We start from the raw sequence: 27901 nt of genomic DNA on the forward strand, positions 1-27901 counted from the left end.
CAATCTGTTTGAGGGACACTGTACAGTAATGTATATTACATATTATTACCTTTCTTATGAAATAAAAAAATAAATGACACTGAATGCCTCAATAGTGCAGTTTTCTATAATTATAATTTTGACAAAATGGTTTGCATACAGTATTTGGGATATAAAATATTAAGGTGTCTTCAGCATGCACTTGTCCTCATCCTCTTGGTAATAAAATGAGCTGGTTCTGCCATTCTTCTTTGTAAATCAAGATATTTTGTACCTCCAACTCTTGACTGTCCCACAATTGGGGTTTTATCAAAAGTCTTCATGATCCTTGATTCGCAAAGATTTCCCAGATGGACTTGACAAGTTGATATGCAGGTGCACTTGATTATTACAAGTTCCTATTCAGACTTTGCATGGCCATCTACTGTAACCTCTTTAGCAGGCGAAACATCCGCTTTTAGATCACCATTGGGTAGTAACTCCTGAGTAAGAGAAAAATTCTTGTAAACAAGTAAAGTATACTCCTGACTACTTTTACTTCAGTCAGATTTAGTAGCTTGGTACCTTATTGTGCAAAATATATACAACAACTTAATATTTACAAGTTGGGATCATTTTGTGTAATATTTCCTTTATAAGATAAGCTACTGTGGTTTTTTTTTTCAAAGCATCATATTTTCACTATTTAAAAAAATAATAATACATGTATACAAAAATTTCTTAACAGATAATAATTATTAGTAACAGTGAGTAAAAGTCATCGTAGTCAATACATCAAGTACTCAGGAAAGAAAGGGAGTGAACACATGTAAACTGTTTACAAGGAAAGTAAAAGAGATCTGAAAATAAAACATAATTTAATTCCATAGACACTACTCTGGAACAAACCCCTTTTGTTCAGGGCATGTTCAGGGTTTTCATTAAGTTTTTAAGTATGTAGGAGGGGACCAATCGGTGAGTAGCAGGCAGAAAAGATTTTGACTTTAGTTCAGTGAAAGTAAGCAGGTACTACAGCTGTAACTGTTGTGTACCCTGGTATTGGTACCCGTGTCCCACCTTCTAATGAGAACTCTGAAAACTGTTGTCTTGGTATTGTGCTGTTCCAGAAAATATCTATACCCCTCCCAAAGAAGGTTAGGCTCCATACTTTCCTTTAAAAGTTTTGGCTTTTAAGAACCGCCATCCCCTCAGAATTTCCAGTGAACTTCCATGGGCTGGGTATGGATATTTTTGAAACTGCACAATCTCAATGAAGAACAAACTCTGACATAATAAATTCTGCTTGCAACGAACACATTTTGTGCTCCCAATGCTAAATTTCTTGCACATTTTATTGGCCATTACAAACATTGACATTAAAACCAGTAGAGTGTTCTTACATTGTATGCATTGCTGGGTGCATATAACTATATATAAAGATGACCAACTAGTTGGCATTAATTTTGGCAAGCAGCCTGATAAAACCTGATTTATGCTGTATTGTTGCATGTGTTAAAACAGCCAGACACCTCCACTATAACGAACATTTTGTTAACAACACCACTTAGCAGATGTTCGCTATATCTGAATCATGACACAACGAACATGGGATAAAAACACTGTCCCTCATTAGACAGTATCACCATGTATTTTTACATGTATGTACCTCTGTCTCAATCTATAGGTACATGGGAGGTGTGCACACATGGCAACTATATAACTTGCTTGACCAAATAACTAACCAAACAAAAATACTGCTTTTTTGTACTCGTCTGAGTAAAGTTGAAAAAAAAAATTATATATAAATTAAAAACAAATAATTATTATTTGGTCGGATTTCGTAGAGGGGCACTATACAGTGTATCCCTACATTACTCTCAGTAAGTACTGCAATGAATTTGTAAAGAACAGGCAGTGCTCGACACTAACTTTTTTGGATACTAGGCAATTGGCTAGTAAGTACAAATAATCACTAACCCCGATCAAACCGGTTACATCAAAAACCGGTATATTGGTGAAAATGTTCGTTTAATTTCTGACATCATGAATTACACAGACGAGAACAACATTCCTGGAATCGCCCTTTTTATAGACTTCAAGAAAGCTTTCGATACCATTGAATGGGAATTTATTAACAGCTGCCTTAAAAAATTCAATTTCGGACCTGACATTCAAAATTGGGTCAAAATTTTTTATAACAATGTTTCAAGCTGCATTCTCAATAATGGATTCGCATCAGAATTTTTCACCGTAGAAAGAGGTGTAAGACAAGGTTGTCCCTTGTCCGGACTATTGTTCGTAATTGGCATAGAAATACTCGCGAGAGCAATTAAAAACGATACCACCATAAAAGGCATCAATGTAGGTGAGAAAGAAATTAAAGTTTCTCTATATGCAGATGATACCACTGTTTTTGTATGTGACCTGGATTCTGTTGACCACCTGCTAACTCTACTTGATAAGTTCAAAAACCTCTCCGGCTTAGAAATTAACACCACAAAGTCTGAAGGAATGTGGCTTGGTCAATGGAAAAATAATGCCGAAACTCCTTTTGGCTTCCGCTGGCCCCAATAAAAGCTCTTGGTATTTTCTTTTCTTATGACACAAATAAAACTAACGAGTTAAACTTTGCAGAGAAAATCCGAAACTTAGAAAAGACGCTTAACAGTTGGAAAAGAAGAAATTTAACACTTTACGGGAAAATAAACATTGTTAAAACTTTTGGACTTTCTAAATTAATCTATAACGCCTCTGTTCTTGTCATCCCAGAAAAATTTATCAAAGAGATCGAGAAATTAATATTCAACTTTATTTGGGATGGAAAACCCGCAAAGATAAAAAAATCAACTATCATCGGTGAGAAAAAACATGGCGGACTCAAGATGACTGATTTTGACATAATGAATAAAGCTTTAAAAGTCGCTTGGATACCACGTTTGCAAACCAGAACTGACGCATCCTGGAAGATTATCCCCGAGATTGCGTTGGAAAATTATGGAGGACTGTCTTTTCTGACACACTGCAATTATGATATCAATTCCCTGCAACTTAACCGCCTCCCAAGTTTCTATCACGAAGTCTTAAAACATTGGCAAAGCACAAAACAACCTTTTCAAAACGTTACATCTCCACACAATGAAATAATTTGGAATAACCGCAACATAAAAATCGAAGGCAAAACACCTTTTTATAAAAACTGGTTCGAAAAAAATATTCTACGTATTAAAGACCTTCTTCAAGACGACGGTAATTTCCTTTCTTTTAATCAATTCTCCGAAAAATTTCATCTTGAAACACCTTTCACTTTATATTTCGGATTGATAAATTGCATTCCGTCGAATTGGAAATTAGCAATAAAAAGAAATCCCCGGCAAATGCCGGAAAATGAAAATACAACTAATCAAATCTCTACCAAAACCGTCTACTCCGTTATGATAAAAAACGCCTTTTTACCCCCCACCGCTGAAGGCAAAATCTTAAGGTATGGTTTTAATCCAGCAAACATAAACAGAGTTTATGAATTACCTTTCCAGATAAAAAATGACATTAAGATATCAATGTTTCAATTCAAGATTATTCATAATATTCTTCCAACAAAGGTTAGCCTTTTTAAGGCCAAAATATCGGATAATGACATATGCCCTCAATGTCTCACTGACAGACATTCTTTAGATCACATGTTTTTGCACTGTCCTTCAACTTTAGCTTTTTGGAAGTTATTTCAAAATTGGTGGTCCAGCAAAACTAAAGAAAATATTACCTTATTAAACTCTATGATTTTATATGGAATTTTTGACAACAAGATTCACATGTACGATTTAAACTACACGCTTCTTATTGCTAAGTACACCATATACTGTAAAAGCTTACACGAAGAAAAATTATGTTTCAACAGCTTTCTCGCACTCTTAATGGACAAACTTAATATACAAAGAGAAATTGCCATACAAAATAACAGTCTTAATAAGTTCAATCAAACATACGGAAATCTCTTGTAATTTTTTTTTTTCTTTTATATTTTTTCCTTTTTTTTTTTTTCTCTGTGCATTATTCTTTTTTTTTAAAAAAAAAAAAAAACTAAATTCTTTTGTCGTAACTTGTTTTTTTTTCATTGTAACTAAATATGATAGTTATATGCATTGTTCAGAAAAAATTATAATCTCAAGTAGCTGATCTCAATATCCTGTAAAACGCTTCTGTTATATGTACGCTGTATGGTCTATTGTAACTTAATCTTGTAAATACTATCAACACTAATAAAAAATAAAAAAATAAAAAAATAATAATCACTAGCCCACAAGGACAAATCACTAGCCCCACCTCCACCCCTTTAAAAGAAAATTTAAAAAAAACGAGTTTGAATCAGCTAATCTCTTAGCGCTATATTTGTTTGAGTCCACACAAGTACAACTTTTCTTCACTGAGTCGCAGCAACGATGCTATCTTCCAACTCAGTTGAGAATTTCTTGACTGTGGATTTTGTCCCAGGTCCCTTTTGAGTGTCATGGAAGTGAGGACAGAGGGTCTTTTCCAAGATGGCGTCAGGTTTGCGAGTTGATCGTACGATATAAACCCGTATGCGATGTAGGTCGCAAGCCCTCTTAGTTATCTGGTTTAAATTACTTAAGCTATGGAAACTAGATCCTGATGAAGGTTTCTAGAGAATAACTTCCCAAGTTATAGAGTTTTAGTTAATTTATTTTTCCACGAATCTCACTAGTCTATGGGCTAGTAGGATCGTACTTTTACTAGCCAAGCATGAAATTTTATTAGTCCTGGGCTAGTGTACTAGCGTTAGTGTCGAGCACTGACAGGGATGATTTGTATGCTGATATCAGGGTTACAATGCATGTAAAAATAGTGTAGGGTTTATCAAACATTAATAATTATTGAATCAATCTGCAATTAAATTTGTCCTCTTGGAAATGTGCCATAAATGTAAAATATTTGGGGGTTTTCCTGAAAGACTATGCGACATTTCAGAGCATGAAATGAGAGCAGGACCTGAACGTGTACATGCATGTGATCACAGAATAATACAAATTTTATGGTGTTAAAACGTACATGTATGTTTATCTGCAATTATTATCAACTATTAAAACTGCTTATTTCATGCATTTGTGGGCACTAAAACGTTTTGAAAAGGATATAAAAAAGTTCATTAACAGATTTGATTTTAAAGAATTCAACAATCATTCCAAAGGCCAATATAAATAATATCTACCACATCATTGCCATAATTAAGTTTAACTTTAACCACGTATGATGAAATTTATTAAACTTGTCGCTACGTGTAGTTCAATCACGCATGATTTTCAGTATAAGCATTGTTGTTTGCACACAAGAATTAGTTAATCGTAGTCAGAATTCAGTGTAAATTCTAAAAAAGAAATAAGCACAGTTATAAGCCTTTCTGCCAAGATTAAAGCTTTTTACAAAGCCAATATATCTTCAGTGAACGTGACGAATCTTACCTTTTCGTCTGATTTTAGTTTATCATCTGTTTTGCCACTTTCGAGTTTCGGTTTTCCATACCATCTGTCGATCAGCGGCTGAATGAACTTGTGCCAGATAAACAGAAATACTGGCACAAGTATACACGATATTCATACCATTTTGAAGAAAGAAAAACGCTTTTTCCCTCTCAACGAAAAAACTTCACAACGTTTCCTGTATCTCTGCTTCTTTTGACTGAAAACAGGCGACAACGCATGCTCTTTACTCGACGCCGAAATCAACGCGGGCTCAGTAATGGAGGCTGCATTGGTAAGTTTTTCGTCTTTACGATGTCAGTTAATTTTAAGCTTTTTTGGATGTTTCAGCATTGTTAAGAGTTTTTATATTTTTGTGTTATTTTAGGAGGCCTTGAGATCGGTCTCCGAAACAGATCAGGCCAAAAATGCTCTTTCTTTGATGCAAGTTTATGTCAACAACATAGTGAAAGATCCAGCGAATCCCAAATACAGAAAAATTCGAATAAGTAAGTTAAGTTAATGCTTAGCCTCAATGACCGGTCTTCAATTACCGGTACACGTAGGACTGGGAGTGGTTATTAAGAAAAAGGTCTGTCTCTTGCAATATATGGATATAGCTATAATTACATGATGTATTTGTTTGAGACCTTGTTGCATGAGTAATAACCCGGGTAATAATCAGCTGAGAACAAAGTGCTCAAGCTACAGTGTATTGGAAGAGGGGGTGGCTGGGTATGGAAGTGAAGAGGTGAACATGATGTTTCTCTTATTAGGAGGTGGGTGCAAATTTCTTTTGGCCCTTCAGTCCTATATAATTTTTCAACAAAAGGGCAGTAGCAGGTCTTGACAAAGTGCACCAGCAAGTCATGTGAGCAATTCTGGTTAGCCTAAATAACAGATTTGTTAGCCTAAATAGTACTCTGGTTAGCCTAAAGTTAGCTTACAATAGGGAGCTTGCAGTTAGCCTGGCATAAGGGATTTCTGACTCGCCGCATGGCTTGTGAGTCATGCAAATGGTCAGTGTAAAACATAAAACACAGACTGGGGTATAAATGGCAGACTCAAACTGCGGACTAGGTATAAAATACGGACTACAGTATAAAATGCGGACTAAGCATGCAAACTGCTTGCAAACGTGACCTGATGGTAAAAATAACCATAAGCATGACTGTAAGCATAAAAAAGTTGACTCACCTCGACCAAATTAGCCTTTTTCCTGCAGAAAGCCTGCTCGTAGGTTACGGCAAAGTACTGTCAAAACACCTTAAAATTCCCTCCAATTGTGCCGGAGGAGCTTAAAATTTGTTTTTGTTTCATTCGCTTTAGTCTTCAATTCTTGGATCGGAGTTGCAGTGGAGACTCGACAGATAACTTAAACCTCCTGCTAAACTCGAACTTTTCCGATTCCCCTCCAGGTGTTTTTTTTTTTTACTTATATTACCCTCGCTAACTCGAACTCCTGATATCTTGAACCTTTTTCGATCTCCCTTGAAGGTTCGAGTTATCGGGATTCAACTGTATATCTGGCCAGCCTCAAGCGGCAGTCATGTGAGAATTTGACAAACAACCTTACTTTGCATGACAAAAAAACTGGGTCAGACGTTTTTTCCCCGCATGTTTTTCTTCTGCCAATAGAATTTTTTAGCCTCTTCAGTACTCGAAATTTCGTGCCTCTTTTTTGGTATTACGGGAGTGTTGAAATAAGCGAATGGCGAAACGTGAAAAAAACTGTGTGTTAGTGTAGCGAAAATAAGCAAATTCGTACCTATCTGTTGCGTGAAGCCAGACGATAATACACTCAACATTTGAGTTTGGAACCGGAGTTTTGAATCGCGATATTGAGCTGCCATTTAACAAGGAATAATTCATTTCGAGGATGGGATGTTGAAGAAAAAATAAAATAAAATTTCTAAACCAAATAATTTACTCTTGAGAAAAACCCTTTTGTTGTTTTGACTGTAAGGGGTACCATAAGGTAGCTTGTTTTTACTGTATTAAGGTACTTTGCTGAGGAAGATCATAATTGTTCGTTGTGAATCCCTACGAGGTTCAACGGACGACGAAACATTAAACTTTGAACAGGAATTATTCACTCTCTTCGGTAACAAACATCAACGCAATACGAGCAGACAACGATTACAAAGGTCACATGAAGCCGTTGCGCTACATGGGGTCATGCGCACAGTTTTGGCGCGAACAATAATAATTTTATGCTCACGTATACATCCTTGATGGGATCTCATTATTTCTAGCTGTGGTTCGCTTTTAAACGCATTTTATATGCTTAGTACGCATTTTATACTGTAGTCCGTGTTTTATACCTAGTCCGCTGTTTGAGTCCGCATTTTATACCTCAGTCCGTGTTTTATACCCAGTCCGTAGTCCGTAGTCCGCAGTCCATGTTTTAAACTGACCGGTCATGCAACAACCTCGTTCCCAGGGTCTCTCTCTCACCGCCCCCAAGAGCGAGAGGGGCTCTTGGGGGCGGTGAGAGAGAGACCCTGGGAACGAGGTTGGTCATGCAAATCATGCGAACCATTCTGGTTAGCCTATAAATAGTACATTGGTTGGCCCAATTAGCACTTGGGTTAACCTAAATGGCACTCTGGTTAGCCTACAGTTAGCTACGGTTAGCCTTTTATTGCTTCCGTTAGTTCTTCCCCCTGGTGGGGAATAAGGCCAGAGCCTTTTATAGGGTTTTGGGATATGTAAATACTATGTAATTGTCGTGTCTTTCGTGCTTAAATGCACGTGGGCGCGATTGGCAACGTAACTCTGAATAATTCCGTGTTTTGCATGCACGTGACATTTTTTGATTTTGGGAACGAGTATTTTTGACTTTGTAATTAGATTGGGAGCGGTTAGTTAGTTCGCGAAGTTCGCGAAGAAAGTTACGAATTTTCAGAGAGTTTCGAAGCGAAACGTAGGACGAAATGTAGGGCTGCGTAGACACGCATGGCTTAGAGATGTACGTTAGCTAAAAAACTATGATACGGACTGGACTGGCCATGAAATTCACATTCTTCGAAACTCTGTGGATTCGTCGAGATTCTACCGATGAATATTTAATTTCTGCGAAATGGAGTCGCACATTTTGGCCGAAGATGATCATATGCGGGAACAAATGGAGCCCCCAGAAAGAATTACGGCTTGGAAAAGATCGAAAGCTGGTCATCACGGTGAGACGACGAAGATTTGTAGCCGTCTGGACGAAGTGCTCAAGGATTATCGCCATGCTGGCGAAGTAATGGAGCTTAGTCGTCGATTGAAGGATCAATGGTCAAAGTATTGTTTTGTACACGAGCAACTTATGAAGCATTTGCCTGGTGAGAGAGAAAAGGCGGATGAAAGCGATCGTTTTGATGATCGAGCTCGAGCTTATGAAAGATACAGTTTTCTGATCGAACAATTCATGACTCGTACTAACTTTACGAATGGAGGAACGGAAACAGTTGTTACTAAAGACCGTTCTAATCGTGTGGAAGATGCACGGAGTTCTGTTTCGGGCGGTTCTCGGAAATCCAGGCGTTCAAGTCGTAGTTCAAGTTCAAGGTTACGTGAAAACGCTGCAATTGAAAGCGTAATGGCCGAAGTGAGATTGGCGCAATTAAGGAGAGCAAAAGAGAGAAGATTGGAACAGCAAATGTTGCAGTTGGAGAATGAAATAGCTGACGCTGAAGACGAGGCCAAGTTAGCCCGAGTAAAAACCCGATTTTATGAGCAATTGGATTCAGAAACGTCGAGCATCGATGATCCACTCGCTGAGCTTGAGGTAGAGAAGGGAAGGCAGCATCTCGATCAAAGAAAGGATATGCCTGAGCCTTAGCCACGCGTCTTTGCCCCAAAACCAATACCCCCTGAAAAGATCTCAAGTTCGACTAAGGATCCCAATGTCCGCCCTCTTGCTCAGCCTAAAAGGGAGTATGGTGGATCGTCTGAGAAAGTTACAAACACTGACAGTATTCTTCAGAGTGTTGTCACCAATATGAACTTGATTGCGACCGGGGCGACCTTGCCCCCACTGGAGGTAGTTAAGTTTTCCGGAGATCCAAGCGAGTTCTTCAAATTCAAGGCACGTTTCCATCAAATGGTGGACTCTCAGAATCTGTCTGATTCGCAAAAGATGTCTCGTTTATTGCAGTTCCTCGAAGGCAAAGCGAGAAAAGCAGTGGAAGGGTTTGAAGGCATGCCCGGTGGAGTTAGGAAAGCCGTGCGATTACTTGAGGTACGTTTTGGCCAGCCTCACATGATAGTGAAAGCATGCGTTGATGGTTTAATTGAAGGACCAAACATTTCGAACAGTGACAAAGAAGGCTTAAGAGAGTTTGCGGATCGTAGCAGGACCTTGTATGAGACTTTGGTTGCAATGAATGCTTTGTCTGAGATGAATCTCACCAATCTGGGAAAAATGGCGGGAAAGCTTCCTACTGCGCATCAAGCTAAATGGAGGGACGAGGCTCAGCGGATCCGTGAGCGAGGGACACTACCAAGTTTCAAAGACCTGTTGGAGTTCATTGAGAAACGCGCAGATGCTATAAACGATCCAATCTTTGGTCGAATTGGAGAAACAAGCAGAGCTCCGATCAAACCTGGCAGGAAAAATCCCAAAGTGCCTAGCGCGCCTGGAGCCGAAGGTAAAGTGACAACGCTAGCAACGCAGCTCACATCTGGTTCACCTCAGCAGAAGGATCCACGCAATACAGGCCGATCAGCAAAGTGTATGAACTGCCAGGAATCCCACTACTTGGAGGATTGCGGTAAATTTAAGAAACTAACTCTGAGACAAAGAAAGATTTTCGTTCGAGGAAGAGGGCTTTGTTTGAATTGCCTGAGGAAAGGACATTTGGTTACTCAATGTGTTTTCAAATCGAAGTGTAACCTGTGCTCACAGAAACATCATGTCCTCTTACACAACGCTGCGTCGGATTGTGTTGATTCCCCTTGCCAAAGCCAGGAACAAGTATCTGCCAGCGTAATGACGGGCGATGGTAGAACCTCAGGTTCTCCTAGTCAAAACCATGATCAAGTTAAAGTGTCTGCGAACGTAATGACAGCTGAAAGTGGTACATCCAGTGTCCCCACCTTTGACCAAGCTGCCAGCGGCATCGCAACGGTCAGCGTGGTGAACTTTGCTAAGTCTGCATCTTACAAAGCATGCAGCCAGACAGCCTTTAAGTCGCATAAAGTTGCCCTGCAAGTGGTACCTGTGAGACTGGAGGGGGAGAATGGGCAAACGGTGAACACATGGGCGTTGCTCGACACGGGAAGCGAGGATTCCTTTATTGCCAAACCTACCGCTGACCAGCTAAGTTTGAGAATAAAGAGTTTCGAGTCGTTGGCGGTGTGTACCTTGACTGGCGAGACAACTGTGCGTGTAGGCAAAGTGGACCTAGTAGTCTTACCAATAGAAGATTCAGAAGGCCACCGAATTCAGATTCACGACGTCAAGGTTGTTGAGAATCTCAATGTGAGCTCGTCCAGACCGCAGGACTTGTCGAAATGGGAACACCTAAATGGGATAGCAATGCCAGAGATTGACGAGGAAGAAGTTACCTTGCTTATAGGAGCAAACGTCCCTGAAGTTCAGATACACGAAGAAGTTCGCGTTGGAAGAGCCGGAGAACCGTATGCTGTCCGGACCCTTTTGGGGTGGTCCATTCTGGGACCGCTTAACAGCAGCATTGGAATAACATCTGACAAAGTAAACGTGAACTTTCTAAAGTATGGTAGCCAGATGTTGGACCAACAGATGAATCAGTTTCTTGGATTTGAGAACACTGAATGCATTAGTAGCAGTAAGAAGGGGATGTCAGTCGAAGATCGAGAATCTTTACACAAGCTGAACAGTTCTGTTCGCCTAGTAGACGGCCGTTATGAGGTCGGAATGCTCTGGAAGTACGAAAATCCGTGGTTGCCAAACAACAAAATGACCGCCGAAGCTAGACTTCGCTCTCTGAAAAGAAAGTTGTGCAGAGAGGAGCAGTTGCTATGCAAATACCGGGACTTTATGGACGACCTTTTGGTAAAAGGCTATGCTAGAAAGCTGACCGAGGTGGAGGCGGAGGCTCGAAGTCCCAGGACGTGGTATCTACCGCACCACGGTGTCTTTCACCCGCAAAAACCGGGGAAAATTCGAGTAGTATTCGATGCAGCAGCAAATCATGATGGAGTCTCCCTCAACAGCCAGTTGAATCGAGGGCCTGATTTAACGAACAGTCTGTTTGGTGTGTTGCTGAGATTCAGACAGGAACGCATCGCTCTTGTTGCAGACATACAATCCATGTTTCTTCAAGTGAAAGTACCTGCTGAAGACGCTGACGCTCTCCGTTTCTTGTGGTGGGAGGAAGGCGATCTAAATAGACCTCCTGGGGAGTACCAGATGGTCCGTCACATCTTTGGCACTAAAGATTCTCCGAGCTGTGTAAACTTTTGCCTGAAAAGAACCGCTGAAGATAACAAGAACGACTTTAGTGAAGAAGTCGTTAGGGCTGTCCAAGAAGATTTCTACGTTGACGATTTGCTGAAGGCTGTGGAGACGACCAGTAAGGCAATTTCACTGGCGCACGAATTGATGTCTCTTCTCGAGAGGGGCGGATTTCGTCTGACTAAATGGACAAGTAATTCTCGTGAGGTGTTAGCCAACATACCTGAAGATAAACGAGCACAGCCAACTCTCAACCTGGATTTGGATCAGCTGCCGATCGAGAGAGCGTTGGGAGTCCTGTGGAATATCGAAACAGTCTTAAAGCCAGACAAACCAGCTACGAAACGAGGTATCCTGTCGACTATTAGTTCCCTTTACGATCCTGTGGGTTTCGTTTGTCCAGTGGTGCTAGAAGCAAAGAAGATTATGCAGCGGCTGTGGAAACTGCAGTTGGATTGGGACGATCCTGTCCCAGAATTTGAGCTGGCCCACTGGGAACTTTGGAAGTCTGAATTATCAGCTTTATCGCAAGTTCAAATACCAAGATGCTATCTCCAGCTACAAGGAGAAGTAAAGGAAATCTCTCTCCACCAGTACTCAGACGCGTCAGACGAGGGTTACGGCATGTGCTCCTATCTGCGGTTCGTTTATGAAGATGGGTCCATTCAGTGCTCGTTTCTGGTTGGTAAATCAAAGACGATGCCAGTGAGAGCTATTTCAATCCCAAGGCTCGAGTTACAAGCTGCAACGTTATCTGCCAAGATTTATCAAGTTTGCAGGGATGAGTTAACCTATCCAACTACCTTGCAGTACATCAAGAACAAGAACTTCAAGTAGTTTATAACCGGGCGGTTAATGTTGGACCACTTCTTTCAGCGTTTTGGCTAGAAAGGCACGGCGCCGCTTTGTAAAAAAAAAAACTTTAGAAAAGCAGTCACTTGAGAAACACACAAGCCGTGTTTGCGTCAGTCACGGAGTGTGCGTGACATGAATTTTCTTTATCACGTCATCTCCTGTTTTAAACCACATGCCTGGCCGGATAAATTTCTGCTTACGCATGCAGTATTTATTTTGTTCCGGATGTTGAATAAAATAAACCCAAACCAGTTGAATGACATTAAAGAGAAGTCCATTTCACGCCAAAATAAAGACTAGACTAAGGCCATCCCGTTGTATTTCTTCGTTTAGCGTCGTCTGACGACTTAAGTCCGCGGTTTGCAAGAGTCACGGGGTTTGCGTGAACTGTAGCAGTGAGCGAAAATTCTCTTACTCACGTCATCCCTTTCTTTAATAAACTTGCATCAACAAATTCCTGCCTGTGCTTGCAAATTTTTATATTGTTCCGAATCTCAAACAAACTACACTCAAACCACTTGAATGGCATAAATTGATTTCGGTTAAAATTAAAGAAGCTTTAAAATCAAGTTCTTGAAGTTTAACTGCTATTTCCCCCAAAAAAAAACAGCTTTCAGAAGCATTTGGGAAGTCGCGTGATTCGAAGCACGTAATTCTAACTGGGAGATTCGCTAGGTAATTCCCCTTTTCGTGATGACGTGTGTCCTGTGCTTTGACAAATTTTTGCTGGGTTTGCAATTTTCGTTTCGATTCCAAAAATAAACTCAAAAACACTTGCAAAACACACGAAAAATAATTCATATTTTCATTTAAAACTAGTTTGGACATGTCAAATCGCAACGCGAATGTTCAAGCCCTGAGCCAAACGCTTGAATATCAATTTAATGAACAATCGCCAGAAACATCAAAATTTGCGTGACCGTGACCTCCTTCTGGAACGATTTACCGACAAAAAAACGACAAAAACAAAACCCCAGGCAGATTATGAACCGGGCCCAGGCCCCGCCCGGTTAATGAAACAAGGCGTTTCAACACCTACGTAGCTAACAGAATTGCTGAAATTCGTGAGATTACCAGGCCGGACCAATGGAGACACTGTCCTGGAAGGTTGAACCCAGCCGACGACGCCTCGCGTGGCTTAAAGCCTAAAAGGTTATCAAGTCAGCATCGCTGGTGGAAAGGACCAGAGTACTTGTGGCAATCGGAGAACAACTGGCCCAAAACTGAGATTGGCGAAGTTCCACATGACGATCCTGAAGTTCGAAATGAAGCACAAATTCATTCAATCAGGACTGTAAACCCTTACGTTAGAGTTCACTCAGATGCTCGATGCGCGAGCAAACCGACCGTTTACGAGATGATATCGCACTACAGCTCTTGGTTTAAGTTGCAACGTTACGTTGCTTGGCTAGTGCGATTCTGCTACTGGCTAAGGTCCCGGGAAGTCTCCCCAACGACACGAACACTAACCACGGAAGAGTTAGAAGAGGCAACACTGTTTCTCATGCGGTTGGTTCAGGCTGAAAGCTTTGCAGAAGAACTGAGAGACCTCAAGGCCGGCAGGGAAGTGAAGACGTCGTCCAACTTGTAAAGTTGAAACCGGTACTGACGGAAGGAATTCTTCGTGTCGGAGGTCGCTTAGAGGAGGCAGTAGTGCTGTCGTATAACGAAAGACATCCCGTAATACTTCCAAGGAACCATCACATCAGTCAGCTGATCGTCCGTCATTGCCACGAAAGTTTAGCCCATGCCGGCAAGGAGCAGACCCTGGCTCAAACAAGGAAAATGTTCTGGATTCTCGGAGGCAGAGGTTTAGCAAAGAGCACCATTAGAAATTGTGTGAAGTGTCGCAGATTGAACGAGAGGCCTATGAAGCAGATTATGGCTCCCCTTCCTAGAGAGAGATTAGAACCATACAATCCGCCCTTCACGTTCTCTGGTGTCGACTTTTTCGGTCCACTAATGGTTAAGTGGGGCCGCGGTTTAGCAAAGCGCTGGGGATGCATTTTCACTTGTCTGTCCACGCGAGCTGTCTTCCTCGAACTTGTGCCCTCACTGGAAACTGACGATTTCATCATGGCCTTGCGACAGTTCATTAGCCGAAGGGGTCCTCCCAAGGAAATTAGATCAGATAGAGGCACTAACTTTGTTGGCGCGGAGCGCGAACTCAACGAAGCCATCGATAGGTGGAACCACGCAAAAATTTGCCAAGAATTGCAACAAAAAGAAGTCAAGTGGACCCTTCATCCCCCAGCAGCACCTCACATGTCCGGGGTCTGGGAGCGACTAGTGCAGACTACCAAAAAGCATCTGAAGGCTGTCGCAGGAGATAGATTGCTCGGTGAATTTGCGTTGCGAACACTGCTAACTGAAGTGGAATCCATTATGAATAATCGTCCAATCGTAGCAGCATCAGATGACCCTGCCGATTTGGAAGCATTGACCCCCAATCACTTCTTGCTGCAAAGGAAGGTGTCTGGGTTGCCACCAGGGCTTTTCGTCATGGAAGACCATTTGGGCAGGAAACAGTGGAGAAAGGTCCAATACCTAGCCGACGTCTTCTGGAAGAGGTGGATTAATGAATATCTACCGAGTCTGACTGAAAGAGGAAAGTGGTTAAGAGACCAAAGGAAGGTTAGAGTGGGCGACCTGGTTCTCGTTTTGGAAGAGAATGTCCCTCGCAACAAGTGGACTGTGAGGGAAGAGATTCAAAGGTGCGATCCGCTAAGGTGAAGACTTCAAGCAAGGAGTTGCTTCGTCCAATCGTGAAGCTGTGCCTATTAGATGGACAGGAATGAAAGACACTTACGAGGATTAACAAACGCTTAAACTTTGACGTTTGTGGGGCCGCTGTCGTGTCTTTCGTGCTTAAATGCACGTGGGCGCGATTGGCAACGTAACTCTGAATAATTCCGTGTTTTGCATGCACGTGACATTTTTTGATTTTGGGAACGAGTATTTTTGACTTTGTAATTAGAATGGGAGCGGTTAGTTAGTTCGCGAAGTTCGCGAAGAAAGTTACGAATTTTTAAAAGAGTTTCGAAGCGAAACGTAGGACGAAATGTAGGGCTGCGTAGACACGCATGGCTTAGAGATGTACGTTAGCTAAGAAACTCTGATACGGACTGGACTGGCCGTGAAATTCACAGTAATTCTGGTTCATGTGGCTAGCATGCCTCACTGGCTCGCCTATTGTACACACTTGGCAGTGGCCCCCTTGACCAACCACTGTATACCTGTATATCTAAAATACACATTTAAAAAAAAGAATTTTAGCAGTCGGAGTTTCTATTTAAATACATGTACCGGTACATTAATTTTGATTGTTGTCAATACTCACTGATCAATGTTCTGCCTTACTATAACTAGGTAATCCAAAGTTCAATACAGCCATCTGGCAGCTGGAACAAGCAAGGACATTTTTGTTGTTTTCAGGATTTGAACAGGTGCAATATTTGAAAATACATGTACCCCGGTATTTGATTTTAATTTTCATGTAGATTGTTGTTGTTGTTGCAGGACAGTCAACTTTCCATCTGGTGTCCATAAAATAGGGGTTTTAGTATATGAGGTTGATATAGGCACGCAGTGACGTACATAAATGTAGTAATTTGATTTTCATGTACTTCTCTTTGGTCTTATTCCAGGAAGGGGACTTTTTAGTTCTTCCTTCTTCTATAAAACTAGATGGAGCCAAACTTTTGATTGATGAAGCTCTTGGCATTTCACCGTCAAACCAAACAAGCCATGCCAGTACCAGTGCTCCTTCAAATACAAGTCAACCTAGCAGCATGCTCAAGCTTAATGCAGCAAAAGGTGGGAATATTGATCAGCATGTTAATAAATGCTGCTTCTCTTTTTGACCATTTAAATTACCTCATTTTCCATTTGCATTTAATTACTTGCTCTAAATGCCAAACAGTCACTATCCTCTGTTAAGGGGCATCTCCCATTTAGCAGTCAACTCATTTTTATAGTGGACACAAAATACTATACAAAACAATAAAATTATAACATTTGATGTCATGTATATGAAATGATTGACAAGTGATAAAAGTGATAAAGTGATAAATGATCATCACAGCGAATTTCCAATTTTAACATTTTAACACATCTATTGTCATTTTGACTTGATAATGACGTTAGCCTAACGTTGAAACGTCGTCGTTTTTAACAAACTTTTTAGCTTTCTTAATATGCTTCGAAATATTTTATCGCATTTTTTTATAGTTAAAAATAACTGCAAAGTCAATTACCAGAGAGGTCCGCTTTTAGGCTTGGCTAAATCTATTTAATGAAATGATAATAAAATGATGTTACTTAATTATTGTTATTGATTTTTCATCAGACTGTAGCTTGTTTGATCAAGATGTGAAGGCAGATCTTACATTGCTTTCCTACATGAAAGAAATGGGTATGCTTTAAAACACTCTCCTGAAAGCCTTATTTTGATAAATAATAACTAAGTTTTATAAATTCTCTCCCCTTTCTCCTTGCAATATCAAACATGAATGCAGTGTTACAGCAAGGAGGTTGTGTCAGAACTCTATTTTAATAAAAGGTGATGTGCGTTGGCTTGATTCAATGCCTTGTTCTTAGAAGTAGTTTTGAAATCACTTCATAGCGATCAGTAAAGAAATTAATATAAAATTATCCTTTAGCTGAAGTTTGAATGGTTTAAACTACATTTACTTTTAAGTACATATTAATTAAAAAAAACAGTTTGAATCATTTCAAGACAGCATTATTTCATGATAATTTTATTGTACTTCATTGTCCCAACTGCCCCATGTAATGGGCAAAATTAATACTTGCAAGGCATTTGTTGATGCAGATTTGTTACACAAAATTGTATGGTGTAAAGGGCCTTAATGTTGTTTTACTTGAAGGTTACGATGTTGCTGTGGCAGAGAATGCTTTAATCGCTACTAAAAACAAAGGGATTCAGCCTGCTATAGATTGGTAAGAGTTTTGAATTAGTGCTTTACAAAATCTTCTTGTGAATACCTATTTCGAAAGAGTGACATTTATTTACATGTAGTACATACAGTGGGCATTACTCAGCATTTATGAAGCACACCTGGTGGCACCAGTGTGCTTCACCAAGACCCATTGCCACCCTTCAATCCCAACACACTATCCTGTCAAAGGGCCATTTCCAGTCGAAGGGCCACTGATAGAAGCAGATTGAATGCCTTGCCAAGGACAGAGGGGATTGCAGGATCTTTGTCAGTGGCCTATGCTCCAAAATGGAGTTGGCAGGCTTCAGGTCAGATCAGTATTGCTGCTTCCTCTGGATGGGGTGTAATATTTACATCACAGGATGAACCCCTTCTAACCCCCCCCCCCCCCCCCAAAAAAAAATAAATAAATAAATAAATAAAAAACTTCATCATTTTGTCAATTCACTGGGAGTGTACCTATTTATTTTTTCTGGGTAGAGAGAAACACTTCTAATATGAGTTGCATGAGTATCCTTCTCAAGAACACAGTGCAGTGTCCATGGCCAGCCCTCAAACCTAGACCACTCAATCCACAGTGAAATGCTGTAACCATTACAGTACACAACTGCACCGGCTACCTGAGTGCCATTAACAATCATGTTAATTTTTAGCTTTTATTTACCTTGCAAGGATAAACCAGAATCCTGATAAAGCAAGAGAGAAGTTACAACAATCGGGAACTAATGTTGCATCGGATGTACTGCATGGCAACACACAGGGTATCAGTCAACAGTCGCTTGCTAGCAGCTCTTCACCTTCAGTAAGTCCATCATACCGACGGTGTATTACCTTACCAAATTTTGCAATTTTATTTGGACAATCAGAATCCTTGTGTACTGCCCTGATTTCCTACAACATTAAGTCTTGAACCTGATATCACCAGATTTCTGGCCAAATTTGGGTATGGTTAATACACAATTGCACCTTTTTGGTACATTTTGGTGGTATATTGGGCCCATTGGTATTTTGGCTTGACTGCATCTCACAAAAACATGAACCATGGCTTCACCAAATTGTCTCAGTTATGCTGCCGAAGCATACCAAAAAGGTATGATTGCAAATAAAAACCATCCCAGCCAGTAATAAGGGTTAAATTAATTGTGTAGAACAGTACGTGACAAAATTATGGATTCCAAATTGTATTAAAGTAATTGTGAATATCAGTGGTGAGGATATGAAGGGATTTCTGCATGCTGACTGATACTGGAATAAAATGGAACAATATTAATTACATGTAATACTTTGAATGATATATTTCAAGCCTTATAGTTTCATTTTATTCAGAGTGAAGATTTTGGCAGGTATTTAAGTCCATTTATAATTAGCTGTAATGGCATTTTGATATACTAGGTTCCATGTCCTCAATGCTTTTTCTGCATTCATGTTTAAAAGAGTTGAATAGCCTAAAATTGTGTGTAAAGTGCATGTATAATATGGCTCAAAACTCAAGGTAATAGGTACTCATAACTCTGTTTGCTTCCAATCACCCAACTAAAGTATGGCTTTGTTGTGGTTTGAATTTCTCTTTGGTTTAAAATTTTTCTAACCAGGTTGATTTTTATTTTTCATTGTCTCAAAATCATTATCATAATCTTAAACAAACTAAGGAAATAAAAATCAAACTGGTTTGAAAAATTTTAAACCAAGAAAAAAATTGAGCCACAACAGCTTTATTTGTAACTTACCATCAACTGCAACCTTTCCCTGGCTCATAATTAAGCATATTAGCTGGGTTGGTCAACATGCATTACCGAACTTACAGACTTACAATGTTACATTATACATATATACAGACTAGACAGGTTTTTGGAGAACTGTGGAACTGTGGTTTATGAATACATGTGGAAAAGTACTGATTTAAACTGATAAATCTATTACAAAAGCATTAAATATTTCATCCTTCACAGCCTGCACCAGTACAGTCTAGATACCAAAAGACATTAGATGAAAGGCACAAGTTTCAGGAAAGACTCAGACTGGAAGCAATTGAGGAGGCAAAGTATGAAAACAGTACATGTGATGGTGTTAATTATTTATATGTCCAGGTTGCAGGCACAAACCTTAACTGTATGTCCCACTGCTCCTCTTAACCTAGTTTAGTGGTGCTTTCTGTATCGTCACGTGACTCCTGTCAGCCCTTATTTATTACTTTATTGCACTACTCTTCTTAATAACTTGTATGTGTGTGTGAGTGTTAAGGTGCCTCCATTTTCTGTAGGTTGGAAAAGCAAAGAAAGAAACTACATAAGGAAAATTTATTGAAAGATATGAAGGATGAGAAAGATGAAAAATTAGAAAAGGTATGAACCAGGCATTGAGCTTACTAGTTCTGTGTATAAACTTAATAATGACTTTAATAGATCCTGATGCATTCTTGTAAGCATAAAAAATGGACTACGTAGTGTTACGTACATGTATTATGAGGCAAAGGTAACAGGTCTGATTTCATTTATAAACACATGGCATCCCATAATCTTTTACCAGGCAAAACAGGCAAAACTTGCAGAGGATGCAGCTGAGCCTTCAAACAAAGCCATCACTGATCAGCAGTGTGGTGATGGTGAATCACCAATGGTGGACTTGAGAATAAGAATGCCAGATGGTCAGGTACTTCATTGGTCGATAATTTGCCATTAGAAAGTTCTTTACTTTATATTTATATGTGACAAATCATCTAGTGGAGGAAAAAACGCAAAATGCTTATGCCCTGTTAATGAAATGATAAAAAATTATTTAAACATTGTTTTGAGATATACTGCAACATACATGTATCTGTTCGCTTAGAATTCTTAAAATTATTCAAGAACTTGTCAACAGTGTTTCAAATGTATCTGCGTTTGACTGGCTGACAATTTTTGCGTTCTTTTTCTAATCTCTGTTCTTCAGGTCTTATCTCTTAGTCTTTCCAGCAACTCAACAATTCAAACATTATATCAGTGAGTAACTTGCATTTTGTTTTAAAAACTAATACCAGTATTATTAGTAACTAGAAGTTCTATACAATGATCAAGTAAATCCTACAGGTTTTACTTCAATGCAAGTATGTAAATAAAATATACGATTTCTCACACAATCATTGCTGATTTTCGTCGTGGTGAAGTGCAGGACCTACCTATACTTGCTTGTGTGGACCTGTGCAAGCAAGTATAGATTTGAAGACTTTCTTCAAATCCTTGCTTGCTTGGTCATGTTAGGTTTTTGCGTCTGTCTTATTCAGGAGTTCCATTTTCTCAATTCTGTAGCCTTTATTTCATGGATCGACAGCTACTTTGACAATGCTTTGATACAATTGACCATCAACGAGAGAATTGATCAGATGCGTAAAAAAACTGACATCAATGGTTTATTTGTTGGTTTTAGGGAAGTTAAAAATCAATTGCCTTCGAATGACAGCCAAAGCTTGGATGACTTTGTCCTCATGACATCGTTTCCGCAAAGAAGAATCTCTGACATGGAAAGCACCTTAGAAGCAGCAGGTAAATTCATAGAGTACAGGGCGCGTGGCAAAAATAGGAACCCTTTTTGCCTCGCTCCCTCCTCCGGGGGAGGGTGTAAGTAGATGATTTGCTATGTGCTTGTTAAATGTGTGATTTTGTCACCCATGTAGGTTTGGCCCCACGTGCAGCACTTGTGGTACAGAGGACAGATCAGCAGGGTGTGCTAACCCAGGGGGAGGGGCCAGGTAAAATTTGTCTCTTTTTTATGTTACAGTCAAAGCCTGTAGGGTAGCAGAGTTGTAGTTTTTTTTTTAAGCTGATCGTGCGCTTAGCAAACAAAACACACAGGCGCTTCGTTCTCACTTCGAGCTCGGTGGAGAACCGCACATGTTCCGTCAGCCGTAGCTTTAAAGCTCGGACGCACAAATCTACATTGAGCGCAATGAATTTCCACCCAAAGTATCAGTCATTTTCCGACTTCGAATTCGGTCAATCCGATGTCACATCCCAATACACCAATTTTTTTTTCGACTTTTCTCCCCTGGAAGCAAAAATTGGAAAAGTTCCGATTTATCTTTTCAGCTGCTATATCCAGCTACCATCACCAACTTTGGTACGTGTTCGTAAACATCAGCCAACTTGCTTGCCGCTTCAACAATGATACGCGAAGTACTGCAGTGTGTGATTCCGTCAGCTAAGATCGTTGCCTGCAAATTTGCGTTGTGTGTCCCGGTAACACGGTATGAAATGGATTCTATCTCGCTATATCCGGTAATTCTGTTCCCTTCAAACTGGTTTAAAATGGAATGAAACCTCAAAATAATAACTAAAAAGAGATTCTAAGAAGACAAAATGTCATGGAGTGCAGATGATCCAAACTGGATTAAAAGGAGAGGTATCAAACTGAACTTTACTATTGTGGTAATCGAGAGACGTTTAGGCTTGTAAATAGGTCTGCTAGGAAGTCATTTTTGTCCGTTTCTCATCTGAGAGGCCCAGATTTCTCCGGTAAATTTAAAGTTTTTGATTCGATTTTAAGATTATATTGCAGACTGCAAAAGATAACTCGACCAATCATTTATTTATACGTGATAAAACATCTACAGATACAAATAGTTTGACTTGCAAAAGTGTCTATCCACCAGCATTATAGATGTTTCTCGGACTGCATAACTGTCACTCGACGCTTCAGTTTTTTTTTTCTGGTGTGAAATTTAACTCCACTGTTTTTGGTTGTTCGCTAATTTTATCTTGACTGGGACCTAAGAATAACCCGAAAGAACAAAACACAGATTGGCGAGCAGCCCGTAATTGCGCTATTCTGAAGTGGTTTCCATTATGTGCGTCTCACAACGTTTCCATACAGCAACCACTTGAAAGTTCCGAAGGTATTGGTACCGGCCCTCTAGTAACTCCCGAAGATAGCGAACCCCTCGCCAAACGAAAACAACGACCTCTTACGGTAAAAATCCCCTTATGAATGCCCCTGTAGGAGTATAAAAAGCAGTAATTTGAACAGGGCCGGTCTCAGTGCACAACATTTGAACAAAAATTATTATTTGTTTGAGTGTGAAAAATTGTTTTTTGTCACAAATAAAAAAAATACAGTTAGATTTAGTAGAAAAAAACGCTAAAAGAGAAGTCGCCCGAACTTTGACGTCATAAGTCGTCATACCTTTGTAACAGTCAAGTTCTGTCTGCATGTAGTAAGTTTGTCCGCAAGATCTGCTACAGACTCTAATTGATGTTAGGATCTCCCTGCTTGAATGTAAATTTTAAATGTAAAATTACCTCGCTTGTTATTTCCGCCGTTGTCCTCGTTCAGTCTGTGTAAACAAAAAATTTTATTCTATATAGGTTATACTTTTAATTTTTATTGGTTAAATATTGTCGCTGAAAAAACGTTTGTTAACTTTATAGCGGCTTAATTATCGGGGGTTGTGGTTTTATTTCAGTATATAGCGTAAGAAATGTCACGAAAATGGACAATTGGCAGGAATTATTGAGTGAGCAAGACAAACTTATTGTTGTTCAGTTTTACGCTCCTTGGTGAGTTCAAATAATTTGCTTTAGTCTATGTTATTACTGTTCTTTGCATTCCTTATTAACAAACACTGAAAAAGCCTTTGATGGATGTTTTCCAACTACAAAACGTTACAAATTTCTAGAATCTGCTTTTTTGTTGCTGTTGTTGTTTTTAATTTTCGTTACGACTGCTCAGTAAACTTCGTCGTTTTCAGGTGTTCGTTGTGCCGGTCCGTGTCAGACTCATACGATTCCCTGAATGCCAGTTATGGAATGAACGGGCAAGTTTTGTTTGCACGTGTGAATGTCGACGAGTTGAAGGTTGGTGACGCTCTCAAATATTTTTTTTCCTCGAACAGTGATGTTGCTTTATCAGTTTGTGTAAAGAGCTTTATTGTGCGTTTACTAGCGATAACACCAACGCCACGAAGCCCATGAGTCGGTCCACACTCCCACTCATTGGAAGCGATGAAGGACTCCGTGCTGACCTATGGGACGGCATTATTGAAAACGTTTCAAAAACGCCTGTTTGCAGGTTGTAAATCGTTTGTAACTGTCTGTCTTTGTCTTCTGTTTTCCCTCTGTTTAACAATTCTTTGCCTTTTCTTTTAGTTAACAATTAGACTACGCGCCCAAGTTTTCTAAGAGTGAATAGCCGACGAGGTACGGTCGAGTTCACTTTCGCTCATAGAAAGCGAGGGCGTGTAGTATAATTGCTGTAGTTGAGTCTCCAAAGGAATACAGTCCAAAACCTACAAAAATCGTGATTAATTTTCCCTTAGCATTTAGAAGTTTATTAGAGTTTGCTTGCCTTGTGATAACTTTATAGGTTGCTTTTACTTTAAAGCAAGGGCTTGGGGGTGGTGCTCGTTTTGTTAATTGAATCCCTGTGATTAACGTCTTTCAATTTGGTGAACTGGGTTGTAGCGTTTAAGCTCGGAGAAAATTAAGTCATGTCTATCCTTACTTCCTTCCCTAACCTTCTATTTATTAACATGCTATTTTATTTAAAAGGTGTTAAAGTACCAACAAAGAGTCACTTCACTGCCCACATTTAAACTCTTTTGGAATGAAAAGGTATTCGATATTTGTTAGTTATGATCTCTCTATATTAAAACGAACTTGTTAAATTTGCGAATTGCACATTCCCGATCGATATGGAAAGGCACTGAGCTCCCACTTTTATGTCAATAGCCACCCTGGGAAATTATTACATGTGAGTGGCCGTTAATGCGAAGTAGCCGTTGGTGTCCATTGTACTTATGTAGAGAGGTGGTCGTTGGGACGTTTCAGTAGAGTATGTCTATGGATTTGCGCGGTCGTTTAGTCGACCACACGATCGAATGTCTTCTGTATAGTTTTTGTAGTTCTGGTTTATGTATGGGTTTTGTATGGTTTGTGTATGGATTTTATATGATTTGTGTATGGTTTGTGTATGGATTTTATATGGTTTGTGTATGGTTTTTATATGGATTTTATATGGTTTATGTATGTTTTTTATATGGGTTTTGTATGGTTTGTGTATGGATTTTATATGGTTTGTGTATGGATTTTATATGGTTTATGTATGGTTTTTATATGGATTTTGTATGGTTTGTGTATGGATTTTATATGGTTTGTGTGTGGTTTTTATATGGGTTTTGTATGGTTTATGTATGGTTTTTATATGGGTTTTCTGTATGGATTTTATATGGTTTCCCTCGCGGCTTGCTCCAAATTCCTCGCGACTCCGCGGTTCCCTCTCTTTGCCGTTCGCCGGCCCGTCTCAAAGCAAGCACTCGCACTCGAATCCCGCCAGCTACGCAGGCTAGGTTTATGTATGGTTTTTATATGGGTTTTGTATGGATTTTGTATGGTTTGTGTATGGATTTTATATGATTTGTGTATGGTTTGTGTATGGATTTTATATGGTTTGTGTATGGTTTTTATATGGATTTTATATGGTTTATGTATGTTTTTTATATGGGTTTTGTATGGTTTGTGTATGGATTTTATATGGTTTGTGTATGGATTTTATATGGTTTATGTATGGTTTTTATATGGATTTTGTATGGTTTGTGTATGGATTTTATATGGTTTGTGTGTGGTTTTTATATGGGTTTTGTATGGTTTATGTATGGTTTTTATATGGGTTTTCTGTATGGATTTTATATGGATTTTATATGGTTTGTGTATGGTTTTTATATGGTTTATGTATAGTTTTTATATGGGTTTTGTATGGTTTTTATATGGGTTTTGTATGGTTTGTGTATGGATTTTATTTAACAAAATAATTAATAAAGAAGCCTAAGCCATGTTTTATACTGTCATAAAACACGACGGGCAATTGAGAACACGAGGGAAATGTAGAAAACATGAGCCGCAGGCGAATGTTTTCTACATTTCTCGAGTGTTCTTCAAATGCCCGGAGTGTTTTATGACAGAATAAAACATGGCTTAGGCTTCTTTATTTGCTTTATGATATAGATTTTAGACACCGCGAGTGAAAAGTTTAATTAAAAATATGTACAACAAGAGCGAGTAAACGAAGACGAAAAGCAGAAAATAATTTACGGGAAGACCACAAAACTGACACAATTTCATTCAGTGTTCGACGTAAAATAAGGCTAAGCATTTCAGATAAGTTTGTTACCTTTCAATCTCGATCTTGTCTTTTTGAACTTCAATAAACTTCACCGACTCTGAGTGCAATTTCGTCTCAGCATAATTTAGTAGTCTCGATGACATCCGTCCCTTGCTTCGTTCGACTTAAAAACGCGTATAATTTCCAGAAAAGCTATTGCTTCGGATCTTCCCGTAAACCTTAATTGCTGTCACAATCAAGTTCCAGTATGAAAAGACGATTTAAGACGAGATTGTCGAAGAAAATCTTCGAAAGAAAACTCTCTCGCTCGCTTTCCTCAGCTTTCCTTGCGAGTTTCATTCAACTCAAGCGGTGAACACCGCGCCACAATTTTTCCCGCCTCACTTCGTTTACATCAAAATGAAATGTCCAGTGGATTTATACTTAAAAAAGGAATTTAAAAAAACAATTATTCCATTCGCCCTTGCTGGATACGAGTGGTTATAGCCAACGAAAAGTCAAAGACGCGCGAAGCACTCGAGGAAAGCTGACGAAAAACAATAAAACATGATTTTTCTATGTTTTATACTCTGATAAAACATAGGTTTTTAGCCAATCAGAGCGCGCGTAGACTCCTATCTATATTATAAATGGATTAAATATGGTTTGTGTATGGATTTTATATGGATTTTGTATGGTTTGTGTATGGATTTTATATGGATTTTATATGGTTTGTGTATGGATTTTATATGGATTTTATATGGTTTCTGTATGGTTTTTATATGGTTTATGTATAGTTTTTATATGGGTTTTGTATGGTTTTTATATGGGTTTTGTATGGTTTGTGTATGGATTTTATATGGATTTAATATGGTTTGTGTATGGATTTTATATGGATTTTGTATGGTTTGTGTATGGATTTTATATGGATTTTATATGGTTTGTGTATGGATTTTATATGGATTTTATATGGTTTGTGTATGGTTTTTATATGGTTTATGTATAGTTTTTATATGGGTTTTGTATGGTTTTTATATGGGTTTTGTATGGTTTGTGTATGGATTTTATATGGATTTAATATGGTTTGTGTATGGTTTTTATATGGGTTTTGTATGGTTTTTATATGGATTTTGTATGGTTTGTGTATGGATTTTATATGGTTTGTGTGTGGTTTTTATATGGGTTTTGTATGGTTTATGTATGGTTTTTATATGGGTTTTGTATGGTTTTTATATGGATTTTGTATGGTTTGTGTATGGATTTTATATGGATTTTATATGGTTTGTGTATGGATTTTATATGGTTAATGTATATGGGTTTTGTATGGTTTGTCAAGTTTGTGAATGGTTGTTATATGGGTTTTGTACGGTTTGGTATGGTTTTGATATGGGTTTTGTATGGTTTGTGTATGGTTTTTATATGGGTTTTGTATGGTTTGTATATGTGGTTTTGTATGGTTTGTGTATGGTTTTTATATGGGTTTTGTATGGTTTGTATATGTGGTTTTGTATGGTTTGTGCATGGTTTTTATATGGTTTTTGTATGGCTTTTGTATAGTTTTCGTATGTTTCTGTATGAGTTTTGTATGTTTTTGTGTGGGTTTTGACAGTATGGGTTTTGTGAAGGGTTTTGTATCGTTTTTGTATGGTATTTTCTCATCATAGCCTAAATCGCTTGGAGTAGTTGTACATCTGCCTTAAAAATTGCAACAACGAATTTTATCTATGGTGACAATATCAATTTTAAATTGAAGTGTTATCGCTCTTTTGTGTTACTAGGTGATAGCTGACGTAGAAGGAACTGACATGGAGGGTTTGAAGCAACAAATTGAGGCGAACGTAAATGGACCAACAGACGTGGACCAGCCGGATGAGTCGTCAATGGATGAAATGTTCCATGACCCGAGATAATTTGGACCTGTTCTTGAAGCAATCAAGGACCGTATTACTACCCGAGAACTGAGTGAGCTTTGGGCATGTTAACATAGCTCGGTTATGCGCGAGGCACTTTTCTCCGTGTTAAGACGCCGAGGTTGGTATTTGCTTCGAGCCTTATACCGTGGAGAGTAGGACAATGCGTCCCTTGTCGTTTAAGAAGTAACTCCTTAGTGGAAGAAGAAATTGAACAGTAGAAAACAGAGAACAATGTTAAATTAATCAAAA

General features: G+C 39.1%; 2 protein-coding genes and 1 long non-coding RNA gene across 3 annotated transcripts; 2 read left to right on the forward strand and 1 right to left on the reverse strand.

Annotated features, from left to right (window-relative positions):
- Positions 1-84: 84 nt before the first annotated feature.
- On the reverse strand, positions 85-5642 carry LOC144657382 (uncharacterized). Its single transcript, XR_013571511.1, has 2 exons — positions 5433-5642; positions 85-461 (listed from the first exon to the last, which is right to left on the reverse strand). It is a non-coding gene; the product is annotated as an uncharacterized LOC144657382 (long non-coding RNA).
- LOC144657354 (uncharacterized) lies at positions 5592-27901 on the forward strand. Its single transcript, XM_078517701.1, has 17 exons — positions 5592-5724; positions 5818-5938; positions 16081-16157; positions 16359-16527; positions 17060-17125; positions 17601-17673; positions 18345-18474; positions 19622-19713; positions 19933-20014; positions 20199-20321; positions 20601-20650; positions 21075-21190; positions 21322-21396; positions 23107-23200; positions 23392-23497; positions 24191-24253; positions 27518-27901. Exons 1-17 carry the CDS (start codon positions 5710-5712, stop codon positions 27647-27649), a joined length of 1584 nt encoding a protein of 527 aa, XP_078373827.1. The 5' UTR covers positions 5592-5709; the 3' UTR covers positions 27650-27901.
- Positions 14317-15658, forward strand: LOC144657373 (uncharacterized). The gene is made up of 2 exons (XM_078517724.1): positions 14317-15351; positions 15483-15658. Exons 1-2 carry the CDS (start codon positions 14497-14499, stop codon positions 15507-15509), a joined length of 882 nt encoding a protein of 293 aa, XP_078373850.1. The 5' UTR covers positions 14317-14496; the 3' UTR covers positions 15510-15658.

This window comes from Oculina patagonica, chromosome 1 (assembly GCF_052425735.1).
Source record: "Oculina patagonica isolate OP01 chromosome 1, crgOcupat, whole genome shotgun sequence".
Lineage (NCBI taxonomy): Eukaryota > Metazoa > Cnidaria > Anthozoa > Scleractinia > Oculinidae > Oculina > Oculina patagonica.

Bases quoted from the DNA above. Each gene is read 5' to 3' on its own strand.
- LOC144657354 (XM_078517701.1), top strand. The intron at 21,191-21,321 runs GTAAATTCATAG...TCACCCATGTAG, and splicing joins AAGCACCTTAGAAGCAGCAG to GTTTGGCCCCACGTGCAGCA. The intron at 23,498-24,190 runs GTTGGTGACGCT...TTTATTTAAAAG, and splicing joins TGAATGTCGACGAGTTGAAG to GTGTTAAAGTACCAACAAAG.
- LOC144657373 (XM_078517724.1), top strand. From the start codon at position 14,497: ATGTTCTGGATTCTCGGAGGCAGAGGTTTAGCAAAGAGCACCATTAGA. The intron at 15,352-15,482 runs GTGGGCGACCTG...CCAATCGTGAAG, and splicing joins GAGACCAAAGGAAGGTTAGA to CTGTGCCTATTAGATGGACA.